This window comes from Castanea sativa, chromosome 1 (assembly GCF_040712315.1).
Source record: "Castanea sativa cultivar Marrone di Chiusa Pesio chromosome 1, ASM4071231v1".
Classification (NCBI taxonomy): domain Eukaryota; kingdom Viridiplantae; phylum Streptophyta; class Magnoliopsida; order Fagales; family Fagaceae; genus Castanea; species Castanea sativa.
The window spans coordinates 81745655-81764272 of NC_134013.1; the positions used below are offsets into that span (position 1 = coordinate 81745655).

Sequence of the window (18618 nt, forward strand, 5' to 3'; positions counted from 1 at the left end):
TAAGAATTAACTATTAAAAAGTGAGTGAAGGTTTTGAAGTTAAAGAAAGACAGCTGATGCATATTAAAACTATTATCACTTAGATAAGATTTGAATCGGATATGCCATCACTGATGGTAAAAGTTGTGAAACTGATTTCATATCTTCACTTAAATAGGTATTTAATTGATATTTAAAATAAATTATAATACATTTTATAAAAATACTCCAACATACAGTCTGTACTCTGTAGTTTCTCATGTAACCATGTAACTTATTTTATTAATAGTATATGTCTAACCTTTTTCTCAACCAAAAAAAAAAATCATACTAACAAAAATTTCTCTTTTTATTTTTTTGAAAGATCCTCTATTTTTTCTTCTAAATCATAATTCTTTAGAAAATCATAACTTTAGGATCAAACCTATTTTACATGCTACAAGAAAGGAGTTTTTGTCTGATAAAAAAAAGTTATCACCAAGAGTGAACGTTATAAATTAAAACTCTTTAAAAAAAAGTATTTTACAAAGATTTATGTAAAATGGCTAAGATATCCTCATATATATATATATATGTGTGTGTGTGTGTGTGTGTGTGTGTGTACACAAATCCATATATAAACACACACGTATGACGTATGTATACATGGACACATACATCAATATCTACACAAACACACTCATCTATATATGAATACTAGTTAAAGGCTCGTGCGTGCACGGTTTAAAAATGAAAACCTATGTTATTTCCTTTTATGATTTAATGAAAATATTTTGATAAATACAATACTATTTACGATTTCTCTATCTCTCTTTTTCTTATGTGTTTCATTTGATTCTTAGACATATTCTCAATGTCGATACTGATATATGCACTTTTAATTTGAGCAAATAGCAAATTTGAAAGTACAATTTTTTTCGATAGTGTAAATGAGGATTCAACATGGAATGTAATTGAGGTTACATTATTTTGCACTTTTGTGCAAATAGCAAATTTAAAAGTACATCTTTTTTTTCTTTTTCTTTTTTATAATGTAAATGAGGATCCAACATGGAATGTAATTTCATTATTTTGTTTCCATCTAGTTCAATGTTATTTTAGCATTTCTCTGCACATGAATGGAAATACCCATGTAAAAAAATAGCATATTAACACATTTGTCATAAAAAGAAAGCAACACCCAAAACGTGTACAATAAACTAAGTCAACCTATTCCAAATAAAACTTTAAACTTTAAACTGAATTAGCGTATTACAATAGCTTAAAACTAAATAAATTTTTCCAAACTCAAATCATTCTAAAATGAAAACAAATATAATTTCGAGATGATAAAGAAGTAATTAAAAAGAAAAAAAAATACTGAAATAATATCAAGATATAGTAAACAATGACTTATATACTTAATGTTGATATTTAATGACAGTGGAGAGTGGGGACGTATGGTAGATTATTCTGAACCTAAGTTATCTATATTAAAAATGGTGAACATCCTCTCCTAAATATGTGGTATGGCAACAATCCCCTCAACCAAATTAATATAACATGGAAAAAAGCTTGCAAAAGTAGAGTATAATAATAAAACCTGATCGCTAAGCAAGTCTTGCAAATACGCTTTCAGTATTGAGTAATCTTCTACTGCGATTCAGAATCAAGTCTGAATCGTCTGTTTCTTTTGCGAGAGATAAAAAGAGACTTTTTGAGAGACTATTTTTTTGATAAATAGAATGAGAGAGATATCGTTTGAAGAATACATAATAGTTAAAAAGTGGCATTTGATGCGGATTAATATTCTGTATTCCAATTGTGATTAAATTCTTCTTCTTCTTTTTTGTCTTAGGATTATCGATTGGTTTTTGAAAGTGGTATATGAGAATCACCACATTGCGTTATATATATATAAACGTGTAATGTATTAAAAAATGAGATTAGAAAAATTAGATGAAGTGGTATTTGAGAATCACCACATTACCTTAGTTTATTTATTTATTTATATATGATGATGCGAAGAAAATCAATAGACTGGATGCTTCAGATTAGAAAGAACTACTGGCTGTCTTGATGGCCTGAAAAAGAAAGAAAAACGATCAAAGGTGACCAGGGTCGCAGGCCAAAAACCCTCCGATGACAAAGTTAGTTTTTCTCTCTCAAATTTTGGAGTTCCAACTTTTTAGGATATATCAAAAACGTACCTTTGTTTGGTCTGAATGAACGTTTATATAGTATTCTAAAGACAGTTATCAAACTTGTAACCTCCTCTAGATTTGAGGAGGTGTGAGGGTTCAGAGATAACTTCCACAACTGCTTAGGAGTTACATTTTTCTCACATAACCGTCACTGGAAGTTATGCGTGTAATAATGAGTTGTAGTACACACTCAGGAATTTTCCTAAGTGTCAAGGGCTCATCCAAGGGTCCTCCTGTCAAGCGTACCTCGCTTCCAAGGAAGGTCGTTCCCCTATGGATGACCTCATTCAGGACGAGGTTGATGGCTCCCTTGGACGAGACGGTGCGGTTTTGTTACTTGACCATGCGAAGCTCGTCCAAGCATCTTCCTGCATGGACGAGCTTTTTATAGACGAGGTTCTTACAACCTTTGCTTTCTTGGTCTTGTCCTGGACGACCTCCATGGACGATGTTGGAGTTATATTTTATCATACCCCATCAATATATAAACGTGTAGTGTAGTAATTAAAAAAAATAGGAAAGTTGCTATTTTTTTTATAATACACTACCCTTGAAAAATAAGGATTAGATGAAGAATTTGGATTGTAATCAAATTAATATTTTTATCAACTTAGAAATTATAGTAGATTTTTTTTTTATATAAAAAAAATCTAAAAATCTACAAAAATTTATGCAATTTGGTGAAACCACTTGGCGCAACCATGTCTTCTAAGCTCAACTTTTATTAAATAGTATATGATATGATATGGTTTCTCAATAAATATATATAATACATATATAGTTACATACATAATGGTGATATTATATATGAGAAGAAAAATGTTTCCACTGGAAACTTGAGAACCTACTGTTAGGAGGATTCCTTACTTACAATATTTGAGCCAAAACACCAAAAGGTTACCACCAGAGAGAAGATTTTGGTGCCGGTTCCACAGTATAGGCAACAGAGGCGATCTCTTGAAGCCCCCAATCTCTTAAGGCCCCAAGTAGAAAAAGGTTCCCAAATTTTAATCAATAGGTTTATTTCTTTAATTGTAATAGTATTTTTTTAGAGATAATTACAACATGCTACTAACCCTGCAGTTCGAACCATTTCCCCTTTAGACCCTCAAGCACTTTGTGCATGGAGAGGTGCTAATTCAGCTACAAGGCCTTTGACAATTGTAATAGTATTAATTAAACCCAAATATTAGCTAATAAATAAAATAATATTATTTTTATCAAATGAAATTGTACGGGACGTTACTTCTCCTTGAGCCCATTGTCCATAAAACCCATCGCAATAATGCCACGTGTATAAGGCCCTAAACTCATTAGGCCTCAAGATTGGGGAACACCATGCGCGAATACACGCTCTGTTGGGCCTACAAACTTGGTCCAGGCAAGCTTCGTCACCCATCCAGAGGTCCAGAAACCACAACGAAGCCATTACAACGTGTACGGCGAATGTGAGACCCTACCTAGTCGCGGAGTTCAATTTCCAGGGAGGGTAAGTCCCAAGATACTCGGTATCGCCTGGGGAGTATCGCTGCTGGGCAAATCTTCTAACGTGGGAACCATTTCCAATGTCACTCTTACTGCCTCCCACTCCCAACTAAACACCCACTTAAAGGTAATAACATTAGACCCCCTCTCCACTCACCACGAAAATAATCATAACTCTTCTACTAGTCTTGAGCTATAAATATGAGATAAGAATGAGGAAATAGGGGTTGGGCATTTTTGGGGTGAACACTTGGAAAAATAGGGAGATTATTTAAAGAGATAAAGGGAGAGAGAGAGGAAGTAATTCTGAGAGGTTTAGGGAAGAGTGGAAGAGACGAATGTACTTGAGTGGCCGAGCACGGAACCCCCATAGTAGGAAACCCAAAGCCCACAATACAAATAGATTGTGAGCCCAAATAGGAGTTGAGCCCAACAATCATCTTTTTGGGTACGCACAGAAATATAGAAAAAAGAGAGTAAGAAATGCTACGTTCACAACATTTTTTGCAACAAATTTTAAGTGGTGGGTTGTTATTAGCTGCTATTGGTGAACAAAAAAAAATAATTTAAGTAGTAGGTTCAAATTAGAATCAATAAAAATTTAACACCTAGGATTTGTTATGAAAAAGTTGTAAATGTAGCACTTCAAAAAAAAAAAAAAAACAATACACAAAAAATTTCACAATAGTTGAGTTGGCAAATTTTTACTAATTCTCATCTAGATCCACTACTAACATAATTTTTTACTTATCATTATTAATCTATCACATCAACAAGTTTGAAAAGTTTTGTCAAATTTTTTGTGTCTATAAACTTTCTCAAAAAAAAGATTCTACATAGTTCATATTAATTAATAATTTTGCATATAAAACAAGAAAATAGAGTTTAGGTAATATTTTTATTTTTATTTATTTAAAAAGTCATATCTAAATATATAAAAACTTTTATTTCATTTTTCGCCTTAGACCCTAAATACAACAAGGCGCCCTTAACAACATAGCAGTAGCTCCCAGTGCCCCCAGCTAAAAAGTGATTGCACTTTAGATGAGAAGAAGGAGATAAGACTGTAGGGAATTTCAGGAATTCCTAAACCTGTGAGAAACAAAAAAATAGAGAAAAAACACACGCCACAGAAAAATAATCACACGCACAAGATAGTATTTACGTGGTTTGGCAATTTGCCTACGTCCACGGAGTTGCAGAGATTTCACTATTATCAAGGAAAAAATACATAGTGCGGCTACCGACTATTTTCTCTCTCAAGAATGACAATAACAACAACCAACCAAAAAACCCTATTCTACATCCTACGAATGGGCTACAAAAAAAAAAAAAAAAAAAAGGCCAAAATTCCAAGCCTCCGCTCCATGGACTAAGCCTCAGAAAATCTCCCATTAAAAACCATACAACATTATTCGCATCGGGTCGGGTCGTCAACCGGATCAAACATAAACTAGGCTCCACAAAGCCCAACAAAAACTACCCTTGAAACTTTTAGCCTCAGATTTCATCCCTTGAAAATCTCAACTCATAATAACCCCAATGGAGGTAAAGGGTAAAGACGGAGGCAAACATAGAAACCATGAGTTGTTGCTCTAACACATGGGAGGGCCTTCTGCCTAATAATTTCACAAAACTAGCTCTGAAAGAGCAAAAACGAGTCCATGGAGAGCAGATCCCAAAATGTCCCATTTAAAGCCCAAGATGTATTTGCTAGTGGTGATAATGTGATATATTTCCTTGTGTCTGAACTTGAATCCAGCGCAGTGATGGCCATTGCAACAGCAATAAACACGATAGCATTTATGAATGAAATTGACATAAATTATGGATATTTAAGCTTCTTTTTTTTATCGGTTGATGTCCAAAATAAATAACTTTTCAAAATAAAAGATAAAACTTGTGTATTGCTATCAAATAAAGCATTTGTAATTTTGTTCTCTATTTTGGTATGTTGATATTGTGTAGAAGTAAGACTTGTGTGTTTGTTTTAATTAGATTTTCAACTTGTGGACTATACTTTTTTGTGTTTGTGCTATTTTGTTTTGGTCAATAATGTTTTAGTTAGTAGTTTTGTTCTCTATTTTGGTATGTTGATATTGTACAAATTTAAATTATTTAAAAGATACCAATTTGTTGAGTTAAGCTTTTTCTTAATATAGATGGTGAATTTAAAATAATGTAATATACACCAAGTAATTTGTTGCATAACTTACCAATTAGCAAATACATTTTTTTTATATAAAAATCATGTGAAAAAATACAGGTCAACTTAACTCTACTCACAACCTGATTGACCCAACTCATTTCTAACCTACTTAAAAAAACTCGTTTTTAACCAAACTCGACCCAACTTGCCTATTTTGTGATGTGTACTTTCCTAATACAATTTTATAAGAGGGTAGGTATAATGCACTCAGGCCAAGTCAAGAAAAGGACTTCTTTACTTTTCTTCCATAGTAGTCTTAATGACTATTAGTAGTCTTAGTTTAGGATTTGTATAATTTTATAATTATTGAACAAATACCAATTTGTTGAATTGAACTCTTTCTTAATATGATAGTAAATTCAAAGCAATGCATTTCATACCAAGTAATTTGTTACATAACTTACCAAATAGCAAATACTTGTTTTTCTTTTAAATTATGTGAAAAAAATACAAGTCTACCTACCCTAACTTGCAACCTAATTCACCCAACCCATTTCCAACTCGCTTAAAATGACTTTTCTTTATTTGAACTGAGTTCACCCGCCTGTTTTACCGCTTGTACTTCCATGAAACAAAAAAAGTACCAATTCTTTTTTTCTTTTTCTTTTTTATCAAATTGAAAATCATCACCAAAATGTCCAAAGCATCAATAGCTGGTCCCCAAATTGGTGTCACTTTCTGAGTTTCTCCATGTGCCATGATCCCAAACATTACAGTCACGAGATAGTACAAGCACTACCTTTTGTAAGCTTTAATTACACTCTTCTCTTCAGTCACCCCCAAAAACTCAATCCCACTAAACTACACAATTCCACATATGCCATAATAACAAATTAAACGAATGCTCACTCACTCGCTCACTCACTATGTCCCAGTCAAAAGAACCAGTATTATTATTTTCCCCCGTTAAAGGAAACCGTCAAAGTCAACAGAACCAACGGCGATCCCCGCACCTTACGTAACGGAGAAATAAACGGCGGCCGTTAGACCCCCCCACAGAAAACACACCTGAGAGAAAGAGAGAGTCAAATTCAGTCAAGGACATATATACCCTCTCTCACACACACCCACACACCCACACACAACAGCTCTCTTTGCTTTAAAGCATTAATTACTTCCAAAAACACAAAAAAACAAAAACGAAAATAAAAATCTCACACACACACTCTCTCTCTCTCTCTAGAAAAACTCTCTCTCCTACTCTATGCCGCTTTTAGAGACACAGAATCCGAAGCACGTTTCGGAAATTCGGTGACGGTTTCGGTTTCGGCGGTTTCGGACAGTGTGAAATAGATAAAAAAGTGCTTGGATTGTACGGAACTTTACTTCTTTCTCCTGAGTCGGTTATGGCTGGGAACGAGAGCTTCGAAGCTCTTCGAGTAGAGAATTCGAAGTCACGTGAAGTAGTAGTAGAAGAGGAAGAAGAAGAAGAGTACGAAGAAGATCCAGAGGAGGAAGAAGTTGAGGAATCAGAGGAGGAGGAGGAGGAGGAGGATGAACGAGAGGAAGAGTCACTCGGTGAGTTGGAACTCAGTGAGTTACGGAGCTCAGCACCGCTCGGTGAACCTAAGTTGGGAGATTCTCAATTCGAAACCCTAGCGCCGTCTTCTTCGTCGCTTCAGTCCTCACAGAACGATCACTGTGCTGGTAGGCCTTTTTCTAATTTTTTGGTTGATTTTTTGGTTTTGATGGAATTGTGGTGGTGCTGAATCAATTGCGGTGTTGATCTGACAGGTTTGGCGGTGAAGTCTACTTCGCAGTCGCTTGGTGGAGCTGAAGTCCAGGTTAGGAGCTCAGTAATTCGCGTTTGTTTTTTTGATATTTTGAGTGCTTATTACTGGTTTTTGTGGTTTGATGCATTGTTTTCTGAACAGTGACTGTGCATTTGTTCTTTGCTATCTGTGTTTTTGAACTTTTTAACATGAATTTTGTGAACTCTGCGATATTTGCTTAGTTGCAAGTTGAATTGTGAAACCGTTGTTTGAGCATGTCAAATTCAGTGTTTACATCTGAAAGTGTGTTGGAGGGAATGGTTTTTCTTGTTTTTGGACTGTTTCTTTTTCAAGGTTAAAGTTTTAGTAAACATTTAGAATTTGGGGTCCTGAAAGTGGTTGTGACTGGGGTTTAGTTGCTCACCAAAACAAACAACTAAGAAACAAGCAGACTTACAAGTCTGCAACACTAAAATAAAATAAAATAAAAAGAGCCTTTACTCTGCAAGTTACCCATACAATTTTATCAGTTTCCCAACTAAAACCAGAGGAAGTTTGCTTTGGATTGAAACTAGAGCTTTTGATAGGGCAGGCTTCCACATCCAATTTCAATCATTTAGAACACTTGAAAACTTGGCATTGAAAAAACTCACACCATCATGTATCAACCTGTAACTGTACTTGAGGAATGAAGTACCCTCTAGATGCCAATTATCATGCCATGCTGAAATGTTTACACCATTTCCAACTTAAAACTTTAGAAATGATCTAATTGCTTCCAGCCCCAAGAGCAATTCTCAGGGATTTTGATACTCCAAAAGCTTTGATCCTTCAATAAATGCAATTTCACCCAAGCAGCCTAGATGGAACCAGCTTGTGCAAGCAACTTCCAAATATGTTTCATAATATTACCCTTATTCCAATTCTCCACACGTTTCAAACAAAGCCCCAACCCCTCCCTTTCTTAGGGCAACAAAGCAATCCAAGCCACTTTGGCCCTAGAAACCTAGGATGCACAAACACAAGTACAGGTACGGGTACGATACAGCAACACAATTAATTTTTGAGAAATTATAATATGATACGGCAGATAGAATACTATTATGACACAAATACGACATGGGTACGGCACCCAAAATGAAGTGTCCGTGCATCCTAGCTAGAAACTACCCAATCTACACCTTTCTAAGGAAACAGCAAAGCTTTTGTACTATCTCCTTAACTACTTTCTTTGGGAGGACAAAGGCACTAGTCCAAAAAACTTGAATCCTAAACAGAACAGATGGTATCAACTTTTGTCATCCTGCAAAGGATAGCTTCTTTGTGGGGATCAGAATCTTCTAGTTTTCTTAGGGTAATTCTACCATAGAATTCATAAAATCCTATACATCCATTTTAAAATGAGTGGATTGGATTTTACCATATCCTCGACATTTAAGTTAAAGGTTAACTACCACAATTTGGTATCTATTTAATTGTTTTTGATAAGTAAAAAATTAATAAAAAAGGGTTATGATTATCAAATAATATGTCAATACCTATTTAAATTGTTGATGACATGGCAAAATTCAATCCACGCATTTCAAAATGGATGCATAGGATTTTAGGGATTCTATAATGGAGTTACCCTATGTCCCTATTCATATACTTCCTGTATACTTTGGGAGTCTCTTTTTCTTGGGATCTCAATAAAACTTTTATTACTTATTAAAAAAAAAAAAGGTAGAGTTACCCTAAGAACTCCAAAGGATCTTAATCCTCTTTGTGATCCAAGAATTGATCCTAAACCCCACTTTTTCAATAAGAGGCTTGCAATCCTTTGCATTACGTTTACCAAAAATCGGAGGTTTGGGAGTTTACCCTCCTTAAACCTTAAAGAGTCCAAAATCTGGTCCTTGATCCTTCACTTCATCTTGAATAGAAGCACAATAGATCTCACTCTTGGAGGGATTGGCCTTTAAACCGGATAAACTCTTAAAAACCTCCAAAGCATTCTTCAACAACTTGACAGAATTGATACTTGTCTAAGCCCACTTTCCTGGCCTTATTGCATGTGTGGAGTGAACTTGGGATAAACTGAGTGTTGCCCGAAAGATATATGCTATCCTGTAGGATGCATGGGCTCAGGTTTGTTTGTTTTGGGTTTCTTCAAGAACTTAAAAATATTGAACTCATCTTTTGAAAGAAGCACACACACGCACACGCACACGCACACGCACACGCACACGCACACACACATGATTAAAAGGATTTGGGGTAAACTTGAGGCAGAGCATCAATGCATTATTTTAGACCTTTTCTTGTTCCAACTTGGAGTGTGAATTAGTGTGAACCTGCAAAGATACACTGCCATATGAGACTTTTAGGAGCACATAAAAAATGGCTCAAAGATTGGCCCCCCAAAGGAAGAAAAATGAATTGCTCATATTGAAGGTCAGTAATTGGGGAGGCATCAATGTGAATGATTATGTGCACAGAAACTTGTTTTAACATTGACCAAAAAAAATTCATATAAAGAAATGTGCAACAAATAGGTTTGTAACCAAGCACTTCACATGGACGCATGCAAGTCGATAAATCTATTGACAAAACTATTGGGTGCACATTGGGCTGCAGGTAGAATGGAACCTTGATTGACACCCTTTTCAGACATAATGTTTTTTACTCCTTTTCTTTTGTTGCTTCTTTAGGTTGTGATAATGCACACTTAATTTCACTCACCTTAGGTATCTCAATGTTCACTATTATCCATTCCTCAGTCTTTAGGTTTCCAAGGGTTGACATGATTTGGATAATCTAAACTGTGCCAGTGTGCCCCAGACCTGGGTAACTATTAAAGTGGGCCTGACAGTTTTGCTTGGAAGATAGCAAGCCCTCAATGTTAATGTTATCACTTCCTCATGTGGAAGCGAGACGTGGTTTCTCACAAAATATCCTTTTGAAGGAAATCACTACTTTGTCTAATCAAATATTGATTCAAGCTGCCTCTATAAATATTTCTTGGATGGCTTTTGATATGGTTTCTAGGGTTTGTTCCATAACTGACTAATCAAAGTTATCAGCTTGAAATATCGACTAATGAAATCAGGCTATAAGTCAATGGTGTATGATAACTGTTTTATATTCTGATGGTAAATTGAATCCACAAGAGAGGGAGAAAATTTTAACCTCAGATGGGTTGGCTTATGCTAAGAGGTTAAGCCTTGGTAGCTTGGTGCACTGGATACAACCTCTTCTTCTTCTTCTTCTTTTCCCTTTTTTTTATGGGTTGGGTCATGCTAATCTGATTTGGGTTGGATCACAAGTTCAAACAGATGGGTTGTTAATTCTAGAGGATTTTTGTTTACATTGCACACATAATCAATCAAGGAGCAAGTAAGTCAATGGGCTTAGGTATTGACTCTATTAATCTCTTGTGGTTGACTTTGTGGTGGAAATATGGTGGCATTGTTTACATTCAAGTCGACAGTACTGTGATCCTTGGCCAGCAATAGTGAGGTTGACTTGATGGCAGTACAATATTTTGATCAGCGGGATTGGGGTTGATGGTGGTTGTTGATTCGAAGGTGGAAGAGTAAGTCTTGGTTGACGCTTTGATGGAAAAATAAGTCTTGGTTGTTGATTCTTAGGTGGAAGAATAAGTATTGGTCGATTCAAGTTGGAAGTTGGTTATGTGGTTGTGGCTTGCGATGGACAATTAGGGCTGCTGGAGAGGGTTGTTGAGTTGATGACAGTGGTTTTTTTATTGGTTTTCACGGTCGATGGTAACGATTGAAGGCTATGGTGGGGGTTGGGTTAAAAAGTATTTTACAACTGGTGGCTTCTGAAAATTTGGGGTGGGTTTCAGTTCACAGTCAAACTTTGCTTTGATGCTAAAACTGATGCAGCAAAAAGACCACATGCATAATAAAGAAAAACAAAAAAACTCTAGGCTTCATACCTAGAGCTGCTTGAACCCTCAGCTTCTGCACCAAGATTTTCTTGGCATCACCACCAAGATATAAAAATTTTCAATAGAATTGTATTCATCAAATCCGCATATCAATAATTTTATGCAGCCAGCAATGTACTGCAACCCTTTTTATTTTTCTGGGCTAGGGACTAGCTGCCTTTCATAGCCTTACTAAACAAAAGAAGGTCACTATCAAAGAGCCTGCCCTCATAAAGTACCAAAGGTGTGCTCCACAAGTTGGTTATGAACAAAATATATGACACTTATCACGGACACAACGTAACTTAGTTACAATGAGAATGTTAAGATAGATAAGTGGAATATATAGATAGGATTTAAAACGAGGAAATTCGCTTAAAGATAGGAGTGACCCATGTTGATAAAAAGATGAGGGAGAGTCACTTGAGATGGTTTAGTCATGTTTGGCAAAAAGCAATTAAGGTCTCAATGAGAAAGAGTGAGTTGATTCAAGTTGAGGGAATTAAAAAAGAGAGGAAGACCAAAAACATCATTAATAGTAGTAAAAAATGACATCAATTAAGGAAGTAATAGAGAACATGACTTTTGATAGAATAGAATAGTAGAAAGAATAAATGTAGCCAACGTTGATTAGGGATTTGTAGCCTACCCTAAAATTTTTGGGACCAAGGCTTAGTTGTTGTATATCAATGTACCAATAATGTTTTCTCTAGGGCCTATAAAATGTAAATAGGGTTCCAAATTACATCAAACAAGAAAGGAAAGTTAACTCATAATTCGCAATCAAATCCCATAAAATACTCAAAATAAAATAAAATTTTCATCATTTCAACAACAATCTAGACCAATGAAATCAGTCAGCATCAATCTGGTTTCTGCATCAGCCATCAATTCTTTCTGTTTAGGTAACTATTCAGACAGGTCTATAAATTAAGATCTATAGCATGTCTTAAGGCCATTTATAATTGTATGCCCAAGGTTTTGGATGAGAGGATTACGGGTTGTGAAGGGATTTCATTTTCCTTTACACAAACAACGTTTTTGCATAGTACAAGTCTAGAAGAATAGCAGATAATGTTCTACTTGCACTAGAATTAGTGAAGAACTATCATAGAGAAGGTGGTGCAGAAACCAGATTAGGTTTGATGAAGGCCTATGATTTGGTAGATTGGGATTTAGCATTGGTATTTCAGCAGCAATCTGAGTCTCAAGAAAGTTCATAAATTGGGCTGAAACATCTATTATAACTCCTAATGCTTAAGTAGCAATTAATGTGGAGTCTGGTTGGATATTTATCTGTTTGTAACAGCAATGGAGTATTCACAAGGATGATACAGCTTTTTGTGAGGAGTAACATGGGTTTTGGCTTCCATCCAAAATGTCCTTGGGTTCAGCTTCTCTGTTCTGCTGATGATTTAACCATATTTGGGGGCACTCAGCTGGAGCCTGCCAGAGCGATCAAGTAGGTACTGGAGGAGTTTAAATAGACTTTTTTTTTTTTTTAATCAACATATAGCAACAAATTGAAAGTATTTTTTGCCGGGGGTTTCTGAAGAGTTAAGGGAGTGTATATTAACTATGTTAGATTTCAAAAAAGGAAAGCTCCCTTTTAAATACTTGGGATTCCCTCTTAATTCAAATAAGCTTAATATGTATGATTGTGAACCATTGGTGGACAAGATTACTGCTAGAATTATTCAGAGTGCAAGGATACTGTCCTTTTGCAGGTAGACTGGTAGATTGCAGCTAATCAAGTAAGTTTTGTATAGCATTCAGGTTTATCCATTTTGCCAAGAAGAAATATTTTTAACTGGTTGACAAAGTTTGAATGCACACTTATGGACTGAAAAGGCAATGGGTGCTTGAATGGCTTGGGAAGTGGTAACTGTCCCTAAACAAGGAGGGTTGAGGAAGATGATAGCTTGGAATAGGGCATCCAACGTGTTTGCCCAAGCGGTTCCATCTGGGTATCTTGGGTCAATGCTTAGCCACTTAACGGGAGAAGTTTTTAGGTAATACCTATTCCAAGGGAGTGTATATAGGGATGGAGTAAACTTTTCCAATTAAGAGATGCTGCAAGATCTATTTTTGAAGTTTAAAGTGGGCAAGGGGGTATGATTTATTTGTGGGATGATCAATGACACCCAGATGTGCCATTATACCTGAAATGTGGAAACCAAATTATATGTTATGCTGGCAGCAATATGAATGCCAAGCTATCAGGTGCAATACAAAATGGAAGCTGGTTTTGGCCAAAAGCAATATCAGATGCTTTGGTTCAGATTCAAAGCAGTTAAAAATTGATAATGTGGCAGATGAAGCTGTCTGGTTACTTGCTGCATATGGTAAATTTAATACTTGGTAAACTGTTAGAGAGAAGTCTAATACTGTTGGTTGGTTGAAGAATCTTGTTTCCTTGTCACATTCCTAAACATGCCTCCATCCATTGGCTGGATATCAAAGATAGATTAGTTTCAAAGGAAGGATGGCTACATGGGGTTATATGATACGTGTCTTTTACAAAATTCAATTAGAAACCAGAGACCATCTATACTTTGATAGCTCAGTGACCAAGGGGATATGGAAGGAACTATTGAGAAGCTGCCTATTTAATAGGCAATTTTGTTGGATAATGAGCTGAATTGGATAATAAACAACTAAAATGAAAGAATTTAAAGCATTCAGTTTACAGATTGGCTACTAGGACCAAAGTTAAAAACACAATTCAGAATAAAGCTTTGTGTTGTATTTGGAAGCTTCCATACTGTGTTTTCACAAGTTGAATCTTGTAGAATAGCTTGTCTTGTCTAAGGATGACGTCTGCAACAATCTGTTTGTAATGTGTTCTGTTTCCAACTTTCTTTTGATTGAATAATTTCTTATTCATAATAAATAAAAGGAAATAAAATAAAATAAAATCATGAGAATTTTTAATATGTGATTTCCATGTATAAAAATGGAGATTTCATATAGAAAAAGAGTAGCAATGGAAGCCAACTGTAAAAGCTGGTATTCTGTATTAAGATAACAAAGAAGTCCTACTTGACCAAAGGGTTGACATCCATTGGCAGTCTTTGGATCCTATTCAAACCTTTAGTTTTGAGGATTGAGCTTTGCATTGCAAATTTGCAACAAATGAAGAAAGTGCTTCTCATTGCATCTTGTCTAAGATGTATTTGTTTCTATTTTTCACTAAATTTTCTTTGCTAAATATTTCTCAGGATCAAGTTGGGGTGTCCCAGCAGGAAGCTTTGGCAAGTGCAACAGCTCAGCTTGTTGATGCTCAGACACAAAATCAGTATCAGGTGGCTATATGTCCAACTTCTCCATCTGAACTATCACCAACTTCTGTTACACAATCAATTTCATCTCTTCCAAGCCCAACTCTACTAGAACAGAGACTTTCACCAGTGAAGGTCAATGATGAATGCACACCAAAAACAGACCTGCAAGTGTCTTCTGACTTGAAACCTATTTCAAGTGTTCCTGCTGTGAAGACACCATCTTCTGATGGTTACAATTGGCGGAAATATGGTCAGAAGCAAGTGAAGAGTCCTAAAGGTTCTCGAAGCTATTACAAATGCACCTTTTCTGACTGTTGTGCAAAGAAAATTGAATGCTCTGATCACTCAGGTAGGGTAATAGAGATTGTTTATAAAAGCCAACATAGTCATGATCCACCTCGGAAGTTTAACTGTACGAAGGAAAATAAGCTTGCATCGTCTGCTGAGATAGTTGTAGCAAATAGTGTTACAGAACATCCCATTCAAATGCTTAATAAATCAGAGCCACCCACAGCTTCAAAGGAAACTATACAAGAAACGCCCTTGATTTCTGAGAGAAAACGACAGAACTCTAGTGACTCCAATGGGAATTGTGAAACTAAGATCAAGGAGGAGCACGTCAATGGGCCAGAGCCAAAAAGAAGGCAAGGATTCCTTGAATTTGGTTTCATTGGATTTTGGTTCATTTATGATGCTATCATCTTGTATTTTTGTGGGAAGGATTTGTAATACCTGATTTTAATGTCTTTCCTCCTTTTTGATAACCAGAGTGAAGAAAAGCAACTTGGCAAATTCAGGTTCTACAATAAAACCCGGCAAGAAACCTAAATTTGTTGTGCATGCAGCAGGAGATGTGGGGATTTCAGGTGATGGATATAGATGGCGCAAGTATGGACAGAAAATGGTGAAGGGAAATCCCCACCCCAGGTGCATGCCTAATCCACTGTTTAATATGTTAATCTTTATTTTTAGAAGTGGCTGTGCTCATGATACTGCTATCCTTTAATGTTTTGTTGCTGCTTATTTATGTAGTGTAACTTTACAATTAAATTGCAGCAGTTAGAAGAATTATTCGGTGTTCTATGTAGCTAAAAAGATGTAGATGTCCAATAGTTGGTTATCCCCTCCCATACTGCATTCTCCTTAAACCTTAAGATTGTTGTTTTTCTATGCCATTTAAAATAACCGAAATCATTTCATACCTTTGTCTTTGCTAGAAATTGCTCAAATGATATAAGGCCCCATTGCTTAAATGAAATAAGTATGTCTTCAGTATGCCTCATGTTATGAATGTAAGTATGGTGTAAAAAAACCCATTCTCATATAACCTCTGTTGGAAACAATTTGTAGGACTGAATCTAGTTTCATAGGTCCTTGGTAAGTTGTGGCTTGTGCGTTTAATAAATACATAGTCATCAGGTTTCTTGGATTTTCCAATAGAATGAGACACTGAGAAATTTATCATTCAACTATAAATTCCCATTTTTTTCGAGGTAAAACAACTAATGCCCCCATACTCATAAACTCATCCTCCAATCCATGTGTATTTTTTTTGTAAGTAATAAAAATATATTAAAAAGAAGAAGGGTGTCACCTGAGTATACAGGAAGTAGCCTCCAATCTTATGTTTATGAGGGAGGATATGCCATTTGATCCAAAATAGATTAACTAGGATGTGACTGAAATTGCAAACAGGGGAAGGGACTAAGGGGATATGTTTTGTTTTTCAGCCTTTTGTTGGGAATGTGATATGTATATCTCAAGTACCAAGTACAGGATAACCATTGGAAATCATACCATGCAAGTACCGTTGTATTACTTAGAAAATCAGCATGTGGCTAAGAATTATAACTATAAATTATGTTTTGTTCTTTGCGAAATATGGTTTGGATTGTCATGGAGTAAAAGTTCTCTCATGGAGTGAGATGTACCACCTTTTGGTGGGATTTTCTCATTAAGTTGCTGCACTGATCAAAGTGGAAACCAGCCAATGCATGTAACCAATTCCAAATCCTCCAAGTCCAATTTTTCACCAGATTAGTTACCTTCCAATTGAATTAATCTGTGTTTCTCTTCCTTTTATTCTAATCAATTTCTTGAATATATTTACAGAAACTACTACAGATGTACCTCTGCCGGATGTCCTGTTCGTAAGCACATTGAGACAGCCGTAGATAATGCAAGTGCCGTGATTATAACATATAAGGGGGTACATGACCATGACATGCCTGTGCCAAAGAAGCGACATGGCCCACCAAGCGCTCCTCTTGTAGCTGCTGCTGCTCCTGCTTCCATGAACAATTTGCAATCTAAGAAAACTGACGCTTTACAGAACCAAGCGTCTTCTACCCAGTGGTCAGTGGATACAGAGGGAGAATTGACTGGTGAGGCCATGGAACTTGGAGGTGAGAAAGCAATTGAATCAGCTCGCACACTTCTTAGCATTGGATTTGAAATCAAGCCTTGCTGAATGCTCCTTTGCTGGAGGGCCCAAGGGAATAAAAGATGATTGACCAAACTCTTTTTAAGGTCATGCAGCTGTAACTATATAAGTGATTGATTTGGCAGGTTTGGTTTCATTTTTCTTTTCTTCGTTCCTTATTGTAGTTTGCTTTTTTCTTTTTCTTTTTTGGCCCCCACTTTTTGCTGTAGTCTTTCAGTAAACAGTTGTGTATATCTGGTATTTATGCACCTTCTTGTTTGGAACAGGCTGAATAGTAGTGTATCAATATAGAAGTAATTGGCCCTTTTTTAGCGAGATATTTAATGTTGAGATTTGCTTTTCAGTTTTACATCTCCCTCAGTTAAAATTGATCCAAGAATAATGCAGCTACTCCAAGTTTCTAGTCAAGTCAGTATAAGAGAAGATTCTATATGAGCATTTAGTATTTTTGCTAGGTAATGTAAAATATTATTAAAAAAGTAGCCAACCCGAGTACATTGGGAATGTACTGTGAGGGCAAAAATTAGAAACCAAAATTACAATGATCAAGTAAAACAAGAAGGGAAAAACAAGAAGAATGAGACAAAACTACACTTCAATCAAGGAGAGTAGAATGTTCACATCCTTCAAAATTTCTAACATTCTTTTAATGCTAAACTTATCCTACCAAGACTCAAACAACTCAATAACCTTATGTGGCATAATCCAATGAATTCCAAAAAAACAGAACATTGACCACAAATCATATGCTATGGGGCAATGAAGAAGAAGATGATTCACCGACTCTCCACAACTCTTACACATAACACCAATCAAGAACAAGAATATTCCTTTTGCGAAGGTTATTTGTTGTTAAGATCTTACCTGAGAAAGCAAACCAAGAAAAGAAAGCTACCCTTGGAAGAACCTTCAATTGTCACACCATTCTCCAAGGGAAAGAAATGAGTGTAGAAGGGTAAAAAGAAAGATAAAATCCTCTAACTTCAAAACTTCTCTTTATTGGCTTCCACCAAACCTTGTCAGGGCTAATACCCCACACAATTGAAGAGAATTTTAGTATTATAATGGAGATACTTGATATTAGAATGCGTCTTGTTGATTGGGATGTATTCTTATTGGGTTTGGGTGGATCTCAGCTTATTTAGCTGGATAGGGGATAGCATTGAAGCCAATTCCAGGTTAGCTGGTTCTGATGGCTCTCACATGAAAATAGCAAAGTTAGTTCACGGGTAAAATGGATCAACATCCTCTCAAGTTCTTAAGGTAACTCCATGTTTAAAGTTATTAAATTTTGACAATTATTAATGAGTAGTTAGATTTTGTTACCTCATAAATATTTATTATCACTGTTAAGCTGTTGAGAATGTGACAGAGATTTAAACCACTTAGATG

At 35.8% G+C, this 18618-nt stretch overlaps 1 protein-coding gene across 1 annotated transcript; it reads left to right on the plus strand.

The window, feature by feature from the left end:
* Positions 1–6985: 6985 nt before the first annotated feature.
* Positions 6986–17545, plus strand: LOC142621919 (putative WRKY transcription factor 32). Its single transcript, XM_075795295.1, has 5 exons — positions 6986–7503; positions 7591–7640; positions 14721–15427; positions 15552–15710; positions 16896–17545. Exons 1-5 carry the CDS (start codon positions 7203–7205, stop codon positions 17251–17253), a joined length of 1575 nt encoding a protein of 524 aa, XP_075651410.1. The 5' UTR covers positions 6986–7202; the 3' UTR covers positions 17254–17545.
* Positions 17546–18618: the final 1073 nt, after the last annotated feature.

Coding starts and splice junctions, on each gene's coding strand:
- LOC142621919 (XM_075795295.1), top strand. CDS start 7,203: ATGGCTGGGAACGAGAGCTTCGAAGCTCTTCGAGTAGAGAATTCGAAG. Junction 7,641..14,720: donor TTGGTGGAGCTGAAGTCCAG/GTTAGGAGCTCA, acceptor AATATTTCTCAG/GATCAAGTTGGGGTGTCCCA. Junction 15,428..15,551: donor GGGCCAGAGCCAAAAAGAAG/GCAAGGATTCCT, acceptor TTTGATAACCAG/AGTGAAGAAAAGCAACTTGG.